The sequence below is a fragment of the Melospiza melodia genome, chromosome 2 (genome assembly GCF_035770615.1).
Source record: "Melospiza melodia melodia isolate bMelMel2 chromosome 2, bMelMel2.pri, whole genome shotgun sequence".
NCBI classification, from domain to species: Eukaryota; Metazoa; Chordata; class Aves; order Passeriformes; family Passerellidae; genus Melospiza; species Melospiza melodia.
In genome coordinates, this window is record NC_086195.1 from 1,118,946 (window position 1) to 1,137,816 (window position 18,871).

An 18,871-nucleotide genomic window follows, 5' to 3' on the forward strand; every position below is an offset into this window, starting at 1 on the left:
ACATACAAGTACTTGGCCTTTACTATTATTCAGAATGTTCCTTGAGGCTGAAACTACACTACTTTTGTACAAAAGCTCTAAAACCAAGGTAAAACTGGCTCTAAGGAGGCTTCCATTCAAATGCTCAGCATTGATAAACCTTCCTGCTGGAAGTCACTGCCTGAGATTATTGCACAGTGACTTCTAAGAAATCCCTTATGAATGAATGTGCAAACCCACCCCTACCACCCCCCCACGGAGCCAGTGAAACAAAGCACTTACCCAGGTCTGTGAGACGTTTGGGTGACCGGCTGGAGAACTCGGAGGAGCGGGAGCGGCGCCGGTCGGGGGATCTGCTGTAGCGCCTCCTGCCCGAGGAGCGCGAGCGCCGCAGCCGGATCGGGGACCGGCTGGAGCTCCTCCTCCTGCCCCTGGAGCGCGAGCGCCTCTGCCGCAGAGGGGTCCGGCTCCTGCTCCGCAACCGCAGCGATATCCTGCGGTCCCGCGAGTCCGACCTTCTCCTCCTCCTGTCAGTGGACCTCGACCTGTTTCTCTGAGACCTCTTGCGCCTGTCTCTGGACAAGGAACGCCGCCTTCGCGACGCCGACCTCGACCTGCTTCTCCTCCTGTGCCTGGAACGTGACAGGGAGCTGGAGCGAGATCTGGACGCTCTTCTCCGCGTGGCTGACCTGGAGCGATTCCGCCTGGAGCGCGAGTCCGCGTCGTATCGCTTGGACCTGCGCTGGGAGGACCTGGAGCGCCGGCTCCTGGACCTGCGCGAGGACTCCTTGTCTGCTGCCTTCTCCACAGACTTGGACTGGCTCCTCTGGCGAGCAGCAGACCTGGAGCGTCTCCGCCTGGACCTGCGTGAGGACTCCTTGTCTGCTGTTTTCTCCACAGAGGTTGACTGGCTCCTCTGGCGAGCCGTGGACCTGGAGCGTCTCCGTCTGTACCTCCGCACGGACTCCTTGTCCGCTGTTTTCTCCACAGATGTGGATCGACTCTTTTGGTGAGCAGGAGACTTTGAGTGTCTGCTTACAGATCTCTGCGGAGACTCCTTGTCAGATGCTTTATCAACCGATTTAGATCTGGATTTTTCACGCTCGGAAGACTCAGAACGTCTGCTTTCAGGGACAAAGGAAGAGTCCTGTTCCTCTGACTGCTCAAGAGGCACGGAATCCTGCTTTTCCTCATCTGCCAAAGAGGGTTCTGCCTCCTCTCCCTCCTCTTCACCACTGGAAGACTCTGACTCATGCTCATCTGACGATGTGGACTCTCTTTGTTCAGCTGTCAAGGAGGGCTCTGCATCCTCTCCTTCCTCTTCAGCAGTGGTAGACCTCGATTCAGCCCCATCAGGGGATGCGGAACGTCTGTGTTCAGCTGTCAGAGGTTCCGCATCCTCAGCTTCTTCACCGGCAGTAGACCTTGACTCTTGCTCGTCTGAGGAGGTGGAATCTCTTTGTTCAGCTGCCGAGGAGGGTTCCACATCCTCTGCATCTTCACCAGCAGTAGACCTTGACTCCTGTTCATCTGAAGACGTGGAGTGTCTACGCTCAGCTGTCAACGAGAGCTCCTGGTCCTCTGCTTCCTCACCAACAGTGGACCTTGACTCACGTCCATCAGGAGACACAGAGCGATGATCAGCTGTCACATCCTCTGCTTCTTCATCAGCTGAAGACCTTGATTCGTGGTCATCAGAAGATGTGGAGTGTCTACGTTCAGCTGTCAAGGAGGGCTCCCCATCTTCTACATCTTCCCCAGCAGCAGACCTCGACTCACGGTCATCAGAGGATACGGAATCTCTTCTTTCAGCTGCCAAGGAGGTCTCTGCGTCCTCTGCCTCTTCTCCAGTGGTTGACCTTGACTCGTGCTCATCAGAGGACTCAGAGCACCTACGTTCTGTTGTCAAAGGCTGCTCCACATCCTCTGCTTCTTCACCAGTGCTAGATCTTGACTCGTGCTCATCAGGGGAAGTGGAACGCCTCTCCAGATCATCCATTTCTTCATCTGCAATAGACTTCTGGTCATGGCCCTCAGGGGACAGGGATTGTCTATGTTCAGAAGTCACAGAGGACTCCAGACCCTCTTCCTCCATGGGAGACCTTGGCTCATGACCTTCCTGACAGGAGGATGTGGAGTCTCTGCGCTCAGATCTCACAGAGGGCTCCAGATCCCCCGTTTCTTCTCCAGGGCCCACACTGCAGTTATCAGGAGACACTGAGCGTCCTTCAGGCAATAAAGAAGGCATTGCATGATCCATTTTTTCAGCAGGGATGGAATTCAAGTCGCTGCCATCAGGGGACATGGAGGCTCTATCATTCACTCTCAATGGTTCAAGACCATCTACTTTTTCAACAGTGGTGAATCTCAACTCCTGCCCATCAGGAGATGCTCCATGTTCATTTTCAGGTGTTGGAGAATGGTCCCGCACATCTGCTTTCTGAACAGAGGTGAAACTCACCTCCTGGCTCTCAAAAAAGAGATGGTCACGTTCAGCTGTCACAGTAGAATCCACACCCTCTGCCTCCTCAGCACACTCCAATCTTGACTCACGCTCTTTAGGTGACAGAGCATGTTCAGATGCCAGAGAAGGTTCCTTGGCTAGAACTCTTTCAGCAGGGCTGGACTGCAGCTCCTGACCTTCAGGAGTCATGGAACACTCTCCTTCAGACAAGGACAACTCCTGCCCCTCTGTTTTTCCAGCAACAGCAGGCTGCAACTCCTGGCTATCACTGGACATTGAACTTTCACTTTCAGATGCTTCAGAATGTTCCTCCAGTTCTTTTTCAACAGGACTGGATCCCAAATGATGCCTTTTGGGGGATGCCTCGTACTCGTTTTCAGACAGCACAGAAGAGTCCTGCCCCTCCTGCCCCTCGGGAGATACAGCGTAATGGACCAGCACTGGCTGCTGCACTGCTGTGCTTTTGGTGGGGCCAGACTGCAGTATCTGGCCTTGATGGAAGATGGAACATTCACTGCCAGGTGTCAGACAAGGCTCTTGCAGGTCCTTCTCAGCAGGGCTGGCCTCAGCCACCTCCTGGCCCTCAGGAGACTCACCATATTCACTTTCAGGCAGCAGAGAACGCTCCTGCACTTCTGGTTCCGGAACCACAGCCTCCTCCTGCATCTCTGCCTTCTCAGGAGAGCTGGACCTCAACTCCTGGCTCACCCAGGACACGGCATGATCATTTTCAGACACCAGAGCAGGCTGTTGTATTTGTGTCTCTTCAGCAGAGGGTGACTGCAGGTCCTGGCTGTCAATGGACTCCAGACATCTTTCTTCAGGCATCTGATAAAGCTTCCGCAACTCTGTTTTTTCAGCAGGGGTTGATGTCAACTCCGGACCATCAAGCCCTACTGTGTACTCATTTTCACACACTTGAGAAGGCTCCTCAGCTCTTTCAGAAGTGGTGGATGCCAACTCATGACCATCGGAGGCAACAGAACACCGGCGTTCCCGTACCAGAATGGGCTCCTGCACTTCTTCACTGTAGGCAGATCTCAGCTTGTAGCCATCAGGGGATGCCAGGTGTTTCAGTTCAGATGAATTCAGCATTTCTGCTTTCTCTGCAGGGACAGGTCTCTGCTCATGACTGTCAGGGAACAGCAGAACCCCACCTTCTGATGGCACAGCAGCCACTGGGGGCTGTAGTTTTTCAGGTGTGCCCACTGATTCACAGCCATCAGCAGACATGGAGAAGCCACTTTCCAGTGAGAGAGAAGGCTTCTGGATATCCACTTTTTCAACTGCAGCAGATGTCAATTTGTAGCCTTCAGGCAAGATGGAACACCGGAGCTCAGATGCCACGGACAGGTCTGCACTCTCTGTTTGCTCAAAGGAGTTGTACTTTGCTTTGTGGCCATCGTGGCATATGGGAATCCCACTTTTAGACATCACCAAAGATCCCGCACCATCTATTTTTCCAGTCAGATATCTTGATTCGTGCATTTCTGAAGATCTGGAGCAGTCAACTTCAAGCACTTGTGGAAGTGTTGGACCATCTAAAGCTTTGTCAACAGATGGTATGGACTCGTGAACTTCAAAAGAAGACACTGAAATGACGTCAGCAGACACCTCAACAGAACCACACAATGTTACAGATGTCAGGGAAACATCTGGAGTCTTGACTTTTTCTACAGATAAAAATCTTTGTTCATTTCCATGTGGTGACTTTAAAGACTCGCCTACAGACAATGGATGCCCCTCTATTGGTGCAGCGAAGCTGGATCCTGATCCATGTCCATCAGGAGACACAAAATGTCCACCGTCAGAAGCCAGAGAAGGCTCCTGCGTCTGGCCTGACTCACAGCCATCAGGGATCACAGGGCGGATCATCTCAGGTGGCAGGAAAGGCCTCTGAGCTTCCACTGCTCCAGGGCTGTCAGCCAGCTGGGAAGACTCACGTTCAGGTACTTGCAGGACCTGTGAAAGCTCTTTGTGCTCACCAGGGATGTGCTGTGAATTGTGACCATCAGACAAGTTGGAGACTCCACCTTCAGACAGGAGAGATGACCGAAGTTCCATCTCTCTTTTTAGTGCTGGAGGAAGCTCCGGACCTTCTACTTCTTTGAGAGGTGCAGTTCTGGACTCACCTTCACGGGATGCAGAGACATGAAATTCTGCTACTGAAGAAGTTTCTAGATCTCCTCCTTTTTCAACAGATGAGGATCTTGACTTGGATGTGGAGTATGGAAGTTCAGGTAGCAATGAAGACTCCAGAGCTGCTGCTTTTTCAGTTGATCCATTTTCAGATGTCATAGACAGCTCTGAATCCTGTGGTTTTTCCACAGATGTGGATCTCAGTTCCTGGTCATCTGGGGTTTTGGAAGTATCAAATTCAGATGTGGCAGAATGCTGCTGATCTGCTGGTTTTTCAACAGATGAGGACCTTTCCTCAAGGCTCTCCGAAGTTTTGGATAATCCACTTCCAAATGATGGTGGCAGCACTGGGCCGTTTACTCCATCAGACAAAGCTACTGATGTGGGACCATTAGAGGATTTGTCGTCACTTCCAAAAGAAGACTGAGGAACATCTTCATCAAGACGTTTGGCTGACTCCTGAAGTTCAGAAGACTCATGCTTGCTACTGGACTTTGCTGAGGATGACTTATCCTTTTTTTCTACAGATTTGGACCTTGACTTAACACTGTCAGAGGACTTGGAACGTTTCCGTTTGGATTTTTTTGAAGACTCCTTGCGCTTTTTTTCGACAGACCTAGACCTAGACTTGTAACGCTCAGAAGATTTTGAGCGTCGACGCTTGGATTTTCGTGAGGATTCCTTCTTTTTTTCCACTGATTTGGATCTAGACTTGTAGCGGTCAGAGGACTTGGAGCGCTGACGTTTGGACTTCCGCGACGATTGCTTTCGATCCCTTTTTTCTACTGACCTGGACCGAGACTTGTAGCGATCCGAGGACTTTGAGCGCTGACGTTTGGACCTCCGCACAGACGCCTTCCGACCTCTTTTCTCAACAGATCTTGACCTGGATTTTGAACCATCAGAAGAACCAGACCGATTCCTGAACCTCCAGGAGTACTCTTTGCCTCCTCCCTTTTCTGAAGACCTGGATCTAGATTTTGAACGGTCAGAGGACCTGGAATGTCTGCGGCGGGATCGCCAGGAGGACAACCTCTTTTCCGCTGACCGTGACTTAGACCTGTAGCGGTCGGACGACCTGGAACGTCTCCGCCCGGATCTTCGGGAGGACAATCGCTTCTCCACTGACCTGGACTTTGATCTGTAGCGGTCAGAAGACCTGGAACGTCTTCGCCCAGACCTCCGGGAGGACAATCGCTTCTCTGCTGACCTGGACTTGGATCTGTAGCGGTCAGAGGACCTGGAACGTCTCCGCCCAGACCTCCGGGAGGACAATCGCTTCTCCGCTGACCGTGACTTAGACCTGTAGCGGTCGGAAGACCTGGAACGTCTGCGTCCAGATCTTCGGGAGGACAATCGCTTCTCCACGGACCTGGACTTGGATCTGTAGCGGTCAGACGACCTGGAGCGTCTGCGTCTGGACCTTCGGGAGGACAGCCGCTTCTCCACTGACCTGGATTTAGACCTGTAGTGGTCAGACGACCTGGAGCGTCTCCGTCTGGACAATCTCTTTTCTGCTGATCTGGATTTAGACCTGTAACGGTCAGATGACCTAGAATGTCTGCGCCTGGACCGCCGGGAAGACAATCTTCTCTCTCTCTTCTCCACAGAGCGGGACCTAGATTTGGAATGCTTTTTTCTGGAAACTGAATAGTTTCTGCTCCTAGAACGCGCTCTTTTAGAGGTCAAACGCCTGGAAGTGGAACGTGACCTTGATTTTTTCTTCCGCTTCCTAGACCTGGACTGAGACTTGGAACGGCTCCTTTTCTGTTTCTTTGAATCATGTTTTTTCTCACTGGTTCTATGACTACTTTTTTCAACAACATTCTCAAGCCTCATGAGAGTCTCCTTCATTCGTGCTGCCACATCAGGCTGCACATCAGATGTTTCTGAGTCTCTTTTCTCTGAGTCCTCCTCAGGAGTTGCTTCTTTGACATCCTCAGCCTCTGGAGTGTCTTCCAACTGGCCTTCCTCTATAAGTTCTGGACCTGCTTCTGCATCAGTCTCAGGTGCTGGACCTGCTTCCAAATCTTTTGTCTCTGCCTCCACCCCTGCAGCTGCTTCTGCATCTTTCAGCTCTACATCAGTACGAGGAGCTGTTTCCAAATCTTGTGTTTCTGCTACAGGAGTTCCTGCTGAAACTTTTTCCTCTGCTGCATGTGAAGAACTTAAAACTGTTTCTGCAACTGAAGGCTCAGATGTTTGAGTCTCTTCTGCATCTTCCTTCTCAATCACCATATCCTCCACCTGTTGACCCTGCACTCCTTCTACATATTGTACCTCGGCTGTCACTTCATGTTCCAGTGTGGTTTCCTGGCCTTTCACATCCCCTGGTTTTGGAACTGCTTCAGAAGATTTTATTTCAGAAACACCCAAGATTTCTGGAGCCTCTTCTGAACTCTTCCATTCTGCAGCAGGTTTTGCTTCTAGAACTACTTGAAGATCTTGTTGCTTTTCAGCATGCAAGTATTCTGGAACAGCTGCTGAAGCATCACCCATGGGTACCTCAAGCTTTTCACCTGTTTCAGAACCTTTCACCTCTACTGTTGCAGACTCTGTTGTTGTCTCTAACCACCTCGTTCCTCCAGCTTCTGATGCTGGTTCCAGATATTTTGCTTTCTCCGAGAGCTCATTTCCTTGTGTGCTGGTGCTCCTTGCTGCAATTTCATGTTCTACAGTAGATCCCTGAGTTTGCATATCTGTCAGTACTCCTGACGCCATACTGTTTTCTTCCACTCTGGGCAAAGACTCCAACACTGCTGCTGAATGACCTACTCTTTGTTCCTGAATAGATTTTGAACTGGTTTCTGAAGTTTGCACAGTTTCTAGGATTGCTTCTCTGCTCCTTGCGTCTGCTTCCGGAACGTGTTCCGAATCCCTTCTCTTCCTCAGCACCTCAGTGTGTGAGGGTCCTGTGTGTGCCATGATCTGTGACTGTGCAGTGATGGAACTCTGTGTCTGGCTTGCATGGAGAGGTTCTCTCTCTGCTGTGGCTTGCCACGGCATCACCCCTGTTGATGCCTCAGCCTCTCTAACTGGTTCCACGCTTTCACATGCAACCACAGGTTCAGGAGTCCTTTCTAAGGCAGGAAGTCCCGGACTTGCAACAGTCCCACAATGCACAGCTTCTTCTGAAGCTTTCACACCTTCTACCTGTAAGGACACTGAAGCTGTTGTGAAAGGTTTTGCTTCCACCCCAGCCACTGGTCTCGGGACTCCTCCTGGACCTTGTGTGTTTTCCATCTGCAAAGACAGGGAAGGTGCCAAACCTCCAACATGTGATTCACTCTCAGGTCTTGATTCTCTCAGCAATGAAGTCCCTTCTGGATCCTTTGCTCGTGGACTTCTAAAACCCTCTGCCATGTGGACTTGTGGAGCTGTTTGGGGAATGAAGGTCTGTACAACTGCTGCAGGTTCTGAAGTTGCTCCTAATCCTCTTGTCTCTGCAACCACGTTCATACCTGACAATCCTGCTGGAAGTGCAGATCCCTGGGTTCTGTCCACACTCCTTGTTTCTGCCAAGACTCCATGCTGTAGGAACACTCCTGATGCACCCACTGCTGTTGCAGAACCAGTGGTTCCTTCCACAGTTCTGCCTTGCAGACTTTCATGAGCTGCTCTAACATCTTTTGCTACAACAGGTTCCATGGTTGTTTCTAAAGCTTTCACACTCCCCACATCTGGTTCCATATCCTTCATTTTTGTAACAGCTCCTGGTCCTGGAGGTGTTTTGGCACTTATTTCCACGTGGGTCACAGGGGTGGCTGCAGACACTGTCACAGGATGTTGCAAAGGTACACCTGCTTTCAGAACACTGGAAGCCTCCAAAGGGCTGCCCTGGGTCATGCTCAAACTCCCAGACATTATTGAGGGCTGCGGGGATGGCTCCAAAGTTCTGCTCGCACCCCCCAGTTCCAAAGGTCTCTCCACACTTCTCACATTTCCCACATGTAGAGATTTTTCAGTTGTTTCTGGAATTTTCACTTCTTGCCCAGCCACAACCATGTGAGCTACAGTCACAGCACCTGGATGTGCCCAATTTGCAGGCGTAGGGGTTGTTGTCCCACCACTTGCCAGGGACACGGATTCTGAAGCTGTTCCTAACCCCTGTGCTGCCCTGTGAGACACAGACTGATGAGATACTTCCGAGTAAGTCAACACCTCCATGGCCTCAGGCTCCAGAGCTGCGTCCGAAGCTTTTACTTCCCCAATGCCTTGAGACTTAAGAGTGACTTCTGTACCTCCCAGTGCTTCTACTGAATTTTTCTGAATCTCTGATTTATTGACAATTCCAGATGGGATGCTGGACCAAGTATTATTTCCAGTATCAACAACACTGGCATTAATAGCTACAGGATAAATATTTTCATGTGACTGTTGAATTTGTTCTTCGCTAGTGCAAATTCTAGTTTGAGCTATACTAGTATTTTCTGGGATATTAGACTGGATGCTTGCTAAATTAAATGGAGGATTTGCTGCACACAAAGTCCCCTCCCCACTTCCAAGATTTTCTGCAGATTGCTGAGAATCAGTCACTGAATGAGAAACAAGTCCTAAAGCTTGATTATCAAGCCCCTCAGCAGGTTTGGAGCAGAGTTCTGGCTGCACCAGGTTTGCCTCTGCAAACACTCCTTGCTGTACATTCACTTGGGAGCTGGACTGCTCTGGCACCAAGGGAGGGGCTGGCTGCACGCCTGCAGGCTCTCCGGGACGCGCAATCAACTTGGATTCCTTTGGTTGCTTTTTATGCTTCTTCTCTTTCTTCCTTTTCTTCTTCTTTTTCTTCTTCTTCTTGCTTTTGTGCTTCTTGTTTTTCTTTGCTTTTTTTCTAGGAATTTCATCTTCACCTGTAGAGCTCCTTTTTGTAGACTGAGTACTATTTTTCACTGTATTTTTGTCTACATCTAGAAAAAATGACATTTACCTTGTAAACATTTGTAAGACTGCATATAAAAATTCTTTCAAATTAGTTGTAAAGTATGGACAGAGGTAAAAAACAATTCAACTTGCAAACCATGCCCAATTCACTGAAGATCCACACACACAAACAGGACACACACCCTTCCCAGCTCTCTTTCTTCCCTCTCAGAGTTACTTTAGGTAATAAAACAACACTTCTTTCAAAAAATTATCCAAATCTTGTTAGTCAGGACAGAGGCCCAGAGGGAACACAGCTCTTTCCAAGTAGTATCATAGTCATGGAATTGTTTGGGTTGGGAGGGACCTCAAAGCTCATCTTGTTCCACCCCAGCCATGGCAGGGACACCTCCCACTGTCCCAGGCTGCTCCAGCCCCAGTGTCCAGCCTGGCCTTGGGCACTGCCAGGGATGCAGGGGCAGCCCCAGCTGCTCTGGGCACCTGTGCCAGGGCCTCACCACTCTCATAGGGAAGAATCTTCCTCTAATACACGATCTAACCCTGCCCTATGGCAGCAAAAAGCCATTCCCTTGAAGAGAGGAAGATTCTGGGAATTACCACCCTGTCAAGCCTCACCTCCTTGCTGAGATCATGGGTCAGATCCTCCTAGAAGTTCTGCTAAGGCACATGGAGGACAGAGACGTGATTTGAAACAACCAGCATGGCTTCACAAAGGGAAAATCCTGTCTGACCTTCTGTGGTGGCCTGGCTACACCAGTGGGTAAGGGAAGAGCTACAGATGGCATTTATCTGAATTGCTGTAAAGTATTTGACCCAGTGCCCCCACAACCTTCTCCTCTCCAAACTGGAGTGAAGAATTTGACAGGTGCACTGTCAGGGGCATTAGCAGTTGTTAGGATGGCCACATCCAGAGGACAGTGGTCAAAAGCTCAGAGTCCTGATGGACATCAGCGAGCAGTGGTGTCCCTCAGGAGTCTGTACTGAGACCAGTGTTACTTAATAGCATCATTAATGAATCAGTGTTACTCAATATCTTCACTAACGACAGAAGGCTCAAGTGCACCCTCAGCAGTTTTGCAGGTGACACCAAGCTGCAGGTGCAGGTGACACCTCTGAAGGACGGGGCCATCCACAGGGATCTGGACAAACTCAAAAAGTGCCCCATGGGAATCTGCTGAGGTTTAACAAGGCCAGGGGTTGCACTTGGGTTGGGGTAACCCCTGGCATCAATCCAGGCTGGGATGAGCAGAGGGAACAGCCCTGGGAGAGCTGGGCCTGCCCTGGGCTGAGCCCCCAGCTGGGATCAGCAGAGGGATTGGGATTGTGTCCCTGTGCCCCACAGGTGATTTCCCAGCTGCAGAGCTGCCCCAGCCAGGGAGGAGCTGGAGCTGCTGCAGAGAGCCCAGAGGAGGCTCCAGGATGGGCAGAGGGATGGAGCAGCTCTGTTGGCAGGAAAGGCTGGCACAGCTGGCATTGTTCACCTGGAGAGACTTCAGGTGACCTAACCATGACCCTCCAGCACCTGGAAGTACAGTAAAGGTGGTGGAAGACTGGAGTGACAGGACAAGGGACAGTGGGTTCAAAATGAGGGAGAGTAGGGTTAGATTAGATCTTAAAAAAAAATTCTCCCCTGTGAGGAAGGTGAGGACCTGGCACAGGCAGTCCAGGGAAGCTGTCCCATCCCTGGAGGTGTTCAAGGCCAGGCTTGACAAAGTTTGGAATAACTCAGGATAGTGGAAGGTGTCCCTGCTCTTGTCAGGGAGTTTGGAATGAGAGAACCTGCAAGGTCCTCTTCCAACCCAAACCCTTTTATGACTGCCCTGTGTGCTGTCCCTGCATCCCCTGGCAATTGTCTCTCTCCAGCTTTCTTGGGGCTCCTCCAGGCCCTGCAAGGCCACCCTGAGCTCAGCCCAAAGCTTCTCCTGTGCAGGTGAACAATGCCAGCTGTGCCAGCCTTTCCTGCCAGCAGAGCTGCTCCAGCCCTCTGCCCATCCTGGAGCCTCCTCTGGGCTCTCTGCAGCAGCTCCAGCTCCTCCCTGTGCTGGGCCCAGGGCTGGGGCAGCTCTGCACATGGGAAATCACCTGTGGGGGCACAGGGGGTGCATGTCCCACCACCCACATTCAGGGGACAGCACATCCTAACAACAGGCTGGAGATGTGCTTTCAAACCCCCAGTGCTGCACATGGAAGATAAACAAGAATTCCCATTTTCCCAACAAATTCCCAAAGTGGGTATTTATGCTATGAGACCTGACCAGCCACTGTCCCCTGTTGTGCTTTAACCCCTGAGTGAGAGCAGCGCTGCTGCTGTGTTAGAAATTCCCTGGGTATTTACTGACCAAGTTACTCACTAGGGTCTAACAAATTTGGAAAAGAGCATCCATGCCCCCAGTCCCAAACCCACTTTAAGGCAGTGCAGGCTGGAACAGCTACTGGGACAGGCAGGACTGCAGCTGCAAAGCTGCACGTTCCTCTGAGAGCATTTGCTTCCAACAGGAAAGTAATAAATTCAGATGCCTGTGGGGACAAGCAAATCACTGATGGGGAAAGGAAAGAGGGAGGCTGGAGTTTTCATCACCACCTTTCAATTCTGTACCTTACCTCCCTCTGGTTTTATAATTTGTTAGATTCTTGCCCTTCTGGAGCCCCAGTGCCACCTTTTCATGTTTTCAGGAGAAAGGCACTTGATTAAGGGCAACTTGCTGGGATTTCTGTGAAGTATGAGCTGTACATTGGAGTCTGCTTGCATGTTCTTTTCAATGATTCTGTTTATACAGGCCAGGGCAGCAACACAGACCCTCCAATCAGAATCTGTCATCCCAAAGCTCACTATTTTCCAGTATCCAAAATCTTGCAAAAGCATTTGGTTAACTGCAATACTGTTAAATGAATGTGACTTGGGATTCCACAACAAGTACAGCAGGTACATATTTATGGGACAAGCAACTTAGGAATAGTTTTTGCACCAACATTGCTTTGGATGCATTGAGAGGGAACAATGAAGGAGAGTCAAATTTAGGGACAAAATGTCCAGCCCACAGATGGAGAACTGTGTTACTCAGTGGGTGAGCAACTGGGCCAGGGGTTGGGCACCAATGGTGACAGTGACTGGGGTGACATGGGGCTGACACCAGTCACTACTGCTGGTGTCACTGACTGCTCAACGGTCACTACTGGGGTTCTGCAGAGCTCCATTCTCAGCCCAGTTCTCTTCAACATCTTCACTAACAACCTGGGCACAGGACTCAAAGGAATAATTACTCTGCTGAGGACACTAAACAGGGAGAAGCTGTTGGCCCTCCTGAGGGTAGAGAAGCCCTGCAGAAAGACCTCAACAAATCAGAGAGATTGGCATTCCCCAGCTGTGTGCAGTTTAATAGGGGAAGTGCTGGACTGGGCAACCCTGGCTGTGTGGATGGAGAGCAGTTGTGGGAAGGGCCCTGGTCCAGGGTCAGCTAGAGGTGAGTCAGGAGTGCCCTGGCAACCAGGAGGGACAAGAAAATGGTGGGAAAGGGTGTAGAAGGGGCCCCCGAGGTGCCCTGGGCAGCCCAGGCTGGAGCAGCCTGAGCTCAGAGCTCCCCGGGGCTGCAGCTCCTCCCGAGGGGCAGCGCAGGGACAGCTCCGAGCTCTGCTCTGGGACAGGGACAGCGCCAGGGAGCGCCTGGGGCCGGGCCGGGCCAGCTCAGGCTGCACAGCAGGGAAAGGCTCTTGCCCAGAGGGTGCTGGCACTGCCCAGGCTGCCCAGGGAATGGGCACGGCCCCGAGGCTGCCACAGCTCCAGGAGCCTTTGGCCGGCGCTGCCAGGGATGCCCAGGCTGGGCTTGGTGGGCTCTGGGCAGGGCAGGGCTGGCACTGGGGGGTCCCTGGGGGTCCCTCCAGCTCAGGATATTCTGGGATTCTATAAAATGAACTTTTCTGCAAAGATAATTCATTAGATTCAGATAACCATATACTGTCTCTTGTCCAACTCATTTTAGAGATGGACAATGGGAACATTTGCCACAGGTAGGTTTATTAACTCCCAAGTTAACATCTCTCACTTCTTTATTACCATGTGACCTTGTCTCAGTCCTCCACACAAGAACACAACAAAAAATATACAAATAAAAATAAAAATCACATCACCAAACAAAAGCAACAAAAATCACCAGCCAACCAAGAATCTACCCAAACCTCCCCATGTCAGCCTCAAGTGCTGCTCCTACAGCAGAAATTAAAAACCTGAAAATGCTCAAGGTACACAAACCCCTTTGCTAAAAGCCCCAGAGCAATCCCAGACTCCTGCCAGCAGCATCGCTGAAATGAAAACTTTTCTGTGCTGCCTCTGGAACTGCACTCACCCAGCACACTGCAGTCACCTGTGTTTGAACTCCCAAAAATGCCAAATGCAGTAATTACAGCCTTCACCACCTCACCAACCCTCCACAGGCAGAAATCTTATAGCAAGGACCAGTCCCACAAGAGGGGACACTAAGATGTGACTTTTTAGCCTTAAAAAAATCGAGTGATTTATTTAAGATCTGAGACTGACACATCAAAATCCCTTTGCAAGACTGTAATATAAGTACCTACACTGTGCAACAGCAAATCATCTTTTGACTGAACAGTTCATCACAGATCTGTTTTATAATAAATGTTCTTTCAAAATAATCCCGAAAAGCAACCCAAAGCAGAAACTGCTTCTATCAGCATCAGCTTTGGTACTAAGAACAGTTCAGCAACCCTGGAGTAATATATATATATATATACACACACACACTTCAGGGTCACTGCAGTATATCTAAAATTATATATAAAATATACATATATGTTTTATATATAATTTTATATAATTATATATAAAATAATTCAGAATTTATGGACATATATATGCATACATATGGAAAAATATTTATCTGTTTCAGTACTGGAAAGAAAAAAACTCCAACTTTCCCTCATACCAATGTTACATATAACCAGCTCAATTTCTAAATAATTTCTTTCTCAGGTCACCTCTGGATGTAAAAGCACAGTAAGGAAAATATTTAACCACATTTAATGTTCAACTTGCCAGAGGAGCAGCACATTTTCATCTCTATAAATCTGATCTGATCTTAGGCACAGTCACAACCTTCTTACCAAGAAGAGAATTGCCAGAGGGAGTTTTATTACCTGGGTTGCACTGCAGCTCTGTCCCGAGGGCTCCGGAGAGCACTTCCTCTACTTTCTGCACTATCTGCTCACTCTGACAACTCCCAGCAGCTCCAGAGGCTTCGGAGGGCCCGGCCTGCTCAGCTGGGATCGTGTCACCATTGGGCTGCCCTTCCACATTTGCACTAACCAAAAGAAATAAAGAATTAATTTAACACAAGCGATTTTGAGCATTGATTTAGACATTTTTTGTCGTTCACATACATTTATTATATCCAGCTCTTCAGAGCAGCACTCCAGCCTCCTGAAAAAGGCGTGCTCTTAGGGAAAACTCTGCCTTTGGATAAATTCTCACTTATTCAGCCCGGACACTCTGTGACTGCTGAGGTTGAGACGCAAGGAAAAAAAACCTACCACATTCTGGAATGTGCCACATCTCCCGTGCTCGTACGGCCTTGTAGGGGTTTCCTCCACAAAATAAATACACGCAACGCGCTCCCTTCCAGCTTTTCCTTGCTCTTACCAAGGTTTTCCTTCTTTCACGAGATAAACTCGGCAAATCTAGCCGTAAACCAGACAAACCGTACAGGCGCCTGCCCCGACGGGGGGGCAGCACCGAAAGAGCGGAGAGAGCGGGTGGTCGCGTCCCCTCACCATCTTCTCTCGGCCCCCGGGCCGTGTCCCCCTCAGGGCGCCCGCTCGGCCGCGACCCCCCGGTCCCGCCATGTTGCCACCGACACGACCCTCAGGCCGCGGCCCGTCTCTCTCCGCCCCCCGTCCTTCCCTGCCGCTCCCCACCGCCCCGTTACCCGCCGTGCTGCTGCTGCTGCTCCTCCTGGATCTCCCGGAATTTGCTGACCACAAAGGACCGAAGGATCTGCTCGATATTCGTCGCCATGACACCCCCCCTTCCTTCCTGCCCCGACGCGAGGCCTCCAGCATCCCACAGTGCACCGCGGCCCGGGGCGCGCGGTGACGTCCCCGCCGTCGGCCGCCTTTGCGATTGGCCGCGTTCGCTGTAAACCGTGTCGCCATTGGCCGAGGCGGCGTGCGGCTGCGAACGGCCGCTCTAGCGCGGCGCCCGGGCCATAGAGCAGCGGCGGGTTCCGGCGGGGGGGGAGGAAGGTCTCGTGTCCCCTCAGCCGCCGCCGCCATGTTGTGGCGCTCCCGCCGCCCCCCCGCGCTCCGCGCCCGCCGCCGCCGCCACCGGCAAAGCCGCCCCGAGCGCGTCCCCGTCTCCCAGTGAAAGCATTAAACCAGTCCCCGGCGCTCCGCGCCCACACCGCCGCCTCACGCAGACCCCTTCCCCACACAGACACACCGCCCCGCCGCCGCCGCCGGTCGCGGCCCCTCTCGCGCCCCGTACGCCGCGTCCGAGCCCCCGCGGGCCCGCGGAGGGCAGGAGAAGGCATCGCGGCGGCCACGACCGCCGGTCTCGTTCCCCCGGCTCCCGCACACCCTTCCCCGGCGCCGCCGGAGTCCCCGCGGCGGCCGCTGCTTACCCGGCCGAGGCCATGGCGGGCTGAGGCGCGGCGCCGGCGGCTGCGATCGGGAGCGATTCCATCGGTGCCCATGGAGCGGGGCCGAGCCCCGCGTGTGCTCCGGGCGGGCGGCGGCTTTCAGGGGGCTCTGCCCGCACACGGGCGGTGCTGCGGCTGCTGCTGCATCACCACGGGGCCCTCAGCCCCGGCTCCATGCGAGAGGCGCCCGCCCGCGCTCCCTCCCTCCCCCTCCGCCCGGCAGTGACACGCACATGTGCTCCGGGGGCTGGCAGCGGGGCCGCGAAAATTAAAGGAACAAAGGGGGGAAACCGAAGGGAGGTGGATAAATAAAGTGCGCCTTTTGCCCGCCTGGGAAAGTCGGAGCTTTTCTGGCGGTGATGGAACGCACAGAAATGAGTTTGTCCAGAGTACAGCCACCCTGGGGACCCCTTCAGTGCTGCCCATGATGCCTTAATCAAATCAAATTTTAATTATATGGCTGTTCAAACAGGCTGTAAAACCGAATAATCGTATGGCTGGAACTCTCCCCACACACAGCTTCTGTAGTAGTAACTTAGGGGAGTTAGTTGACCTGAAATAAATTTAAAATACCTCCAAACCTGATCTGGTGAATGGCATCCTTGCTCATGATGATTACTAAATGATTTGTAAGGTCCCTTCAAACCCAAGCCATCCTGGGATTCTGTGAAAACCCAAGGAAAATTGTTTAATTACTGCTGGGGTCTAAAAATTTTCACCATCAATATTGTTTAATGATCACTTGCAAGACCCCTTAAAATCCGCATAATTCTTCACTATGTCCTGCTGATCTGCCCTAATATTGACTTTGGAAAAAAAATTAATCAGATACTTGGATCAATTTGCTTACTTCTATGTCACACTTAATTTATTGCATTTAAAGTAGTTACAATTAAGAAGTCCTTTTACCTGTTTATGCCATGCCCACATTAATACATGTTAGATTTACTGGTAGAACACTATGTAATTTTTGATATCAAAATAAAGGCTGAAAATGTTTCAGTTGAACAATTTCAGATATATTTAGATTCAGCTGATGCAAATGGCCTTGTCTCAATCAGGCATGTCAAAAACATGAAAAAGTTGCCTCAAAAAAGCCAGAGAAGGACTTTAGTGCGTGCTGCATGTTCCCCTCTGAGTCCTTACAAACAAAACTAATCTGATAATTACAAGAAGTCTCTCCTCATACACATGAGGATCCACAGCCCTACAGCAAGATAACTTTTCTTGCTCCCTCCATCTCTATTTAGTGATTAAACTCCCTTTATTTAAACTCTTTTATTCAGCTTCAGAGTCAGATGGTTTTCAGATTAATTAAATATTTTACTTTCATTTTGTTGAGACCAGTGATTGCTGCAGGTAATGTTCAATTAGCAACATTAGTTAATTAGTAATATATTAGTAATATATTAGGATTATATTTGTAATACTTATATTACATTAGTAATAGTAGTTCTGCTACAATCAGCAATACTAAGAGCATTTATTCATGTGACTTTCCCTTTCAAAGGAGGAGTCTGGTCTGGTGCTTAAATATGCAAAAAAGAACATTAATTTCCTAAGGTATTTTACAAAGAACAGTGATACTTTCACATTATAGCTCTTGAAGGGAGGAAAACTGGATTAAATTTTGTTTTATTAACAGTATCATAGCACAACTGTAATGCTAAATTAGACTTAAGACTAATATGCTTTGGCTTCATAAAGCAAAAAGTTCTAAATGTGGGACAAACCAAGGATGTGGTATTTCAGGGGATGTAGAGACAAAACCCAACTTTGCACAGCCCTCACAGACCACCACACTCAGCCCCTGAGGCGATGGATAAAGTAAAAAACAACCTAGGCATCTCTAAGGTCTTTGGGCCGCCTCTCTCCCTTTCCCCAGCCGCTCTAGCCTTCAGGGATTGCTGTGCTAAAGCGAACTCCGGATGGCCCAGCCGAAAACACCGCTCGCCGGTTCCCGTCCCTCCTCCCCCTGCGGTGCTCTCTGGTTGTTGCATTTCCGGAGCGTTTCTTTCTACTGTCGCATGCCCTCTGGAGCACAGTAAGTCCCCGAGCCGCGCTGGAAGCGTGCAGGAGCCGCGGTTCCCTCGGGTGCGTGGCTGCCGCTGTCCCGGCGCTGCCGGCGGCCCCGCGCTGCCCGCGCCGGGCTGGGGGCGCGGGGGGCGGCCCGGGGCCGTGTGCGCCGCGCCCGCACCGCAAAATGGCGGGACACTCCTCATGGGGTATCCCCGCTCTTCAGGGCAAATGCCCTCACGGCTTGGCGCTCAAGGCACACCCCTCATGGCATCCCCCTCATGGCTTGGCCCTCGTGGCAGTCTCCTCATGGCTTGGCGCTCACAGCATAGTCCCCACAGCAGTACCCTCAGGGCATGGCCCTCATGGCATCCCCTTCATGGCATCCCCCTCATGGCGTGGTCCTCTTGGAATCCCCATCACGGCTTGGCCTGGTGAGAAATGCTACTCACTTTCAAAAATGTAAAAGGTTTGTTAAACCTTTATCAAAATACAACAGAAGACTGAATAGAGAATATATTACAGAGCTGGAGCAAAGGATTTTTTCCCCGCCATGTGCTTTGAACCCTTTGGCCCCTCCCAAAGCTCTGCCCACCGACTCCTCCTTCCCTGTCCAGTGGTGGTGATGATTTCCTTAAATCTCAATTGATGCCAGCTCTTGTCACAGCAACAATGCCACCCCCCCAAATGTCCCAAACCCAGGCCACCCTGATAACAACACAAGGGCGGTAAACCATAACTATAA

The 18,871-nt window shown here is 51.0% G+C and overlaps 2 protein-coding genes across 5 annotated transcripts in view; one reads left to right on the forward strand and one right to left on the reverse strand.

Annotated features, from left to right (window-relative positions):
- Window positions 1-16,294, reverse strand: part of SON (SON DNA and RNA binding protein) — a 37,529-nt gene extending 21,235 nt beyond the window's left edge. For 3 of the 4 annotated variants that reach the window (XM_063180344.1, XM_063180323.1, XM_063180354.1), the window contains exons 1-3: window positions 15,400-15,539; window positions 14,612-14,775; window positions 262-9,486 (exon numbers count right to left, since the gene is read on the reverse strand). In XM_063180344.1, coding sequence (XP_063036414.1) covers window positions 262-9,486; window positions 14,612-14,775; window positions 15,400-15,488 — 9,478 coding nt within the window. In that variant the 5' untranslated portion in view covers window positions 15,489-15,539. Of the gene's footprint in view, window positions 1-261; window positions 9,487-14,611; window positions 14,776-15,399; window positions 15,540-16,092 lie in introns of those variants that run through there. The other variant, XM_063180334.1, reaches the window with a different exon arrangement.
- Window positions 16,295-18,101: 1,807 nt separating this feature from the next.
- Window positions 18,102-18,871, forward strand: part of GART (phosphoribosylglycinamide formyltransferase, phosphoribosylglycinamide synthetase, phosphoribosylaminoimidazole synthetase) — a 35,519-nt gene continuing 34,749 nt past the window's right edge. The window contains exon 1 of the mRNA XM_063180369.1: window positions 18,102-18,154. The gene's annotated coding sequence lies outside the window, so the exon portion shown is untranslated. The remainder of the gene's footprint in view (window positions 18,155-18,871) is intronic.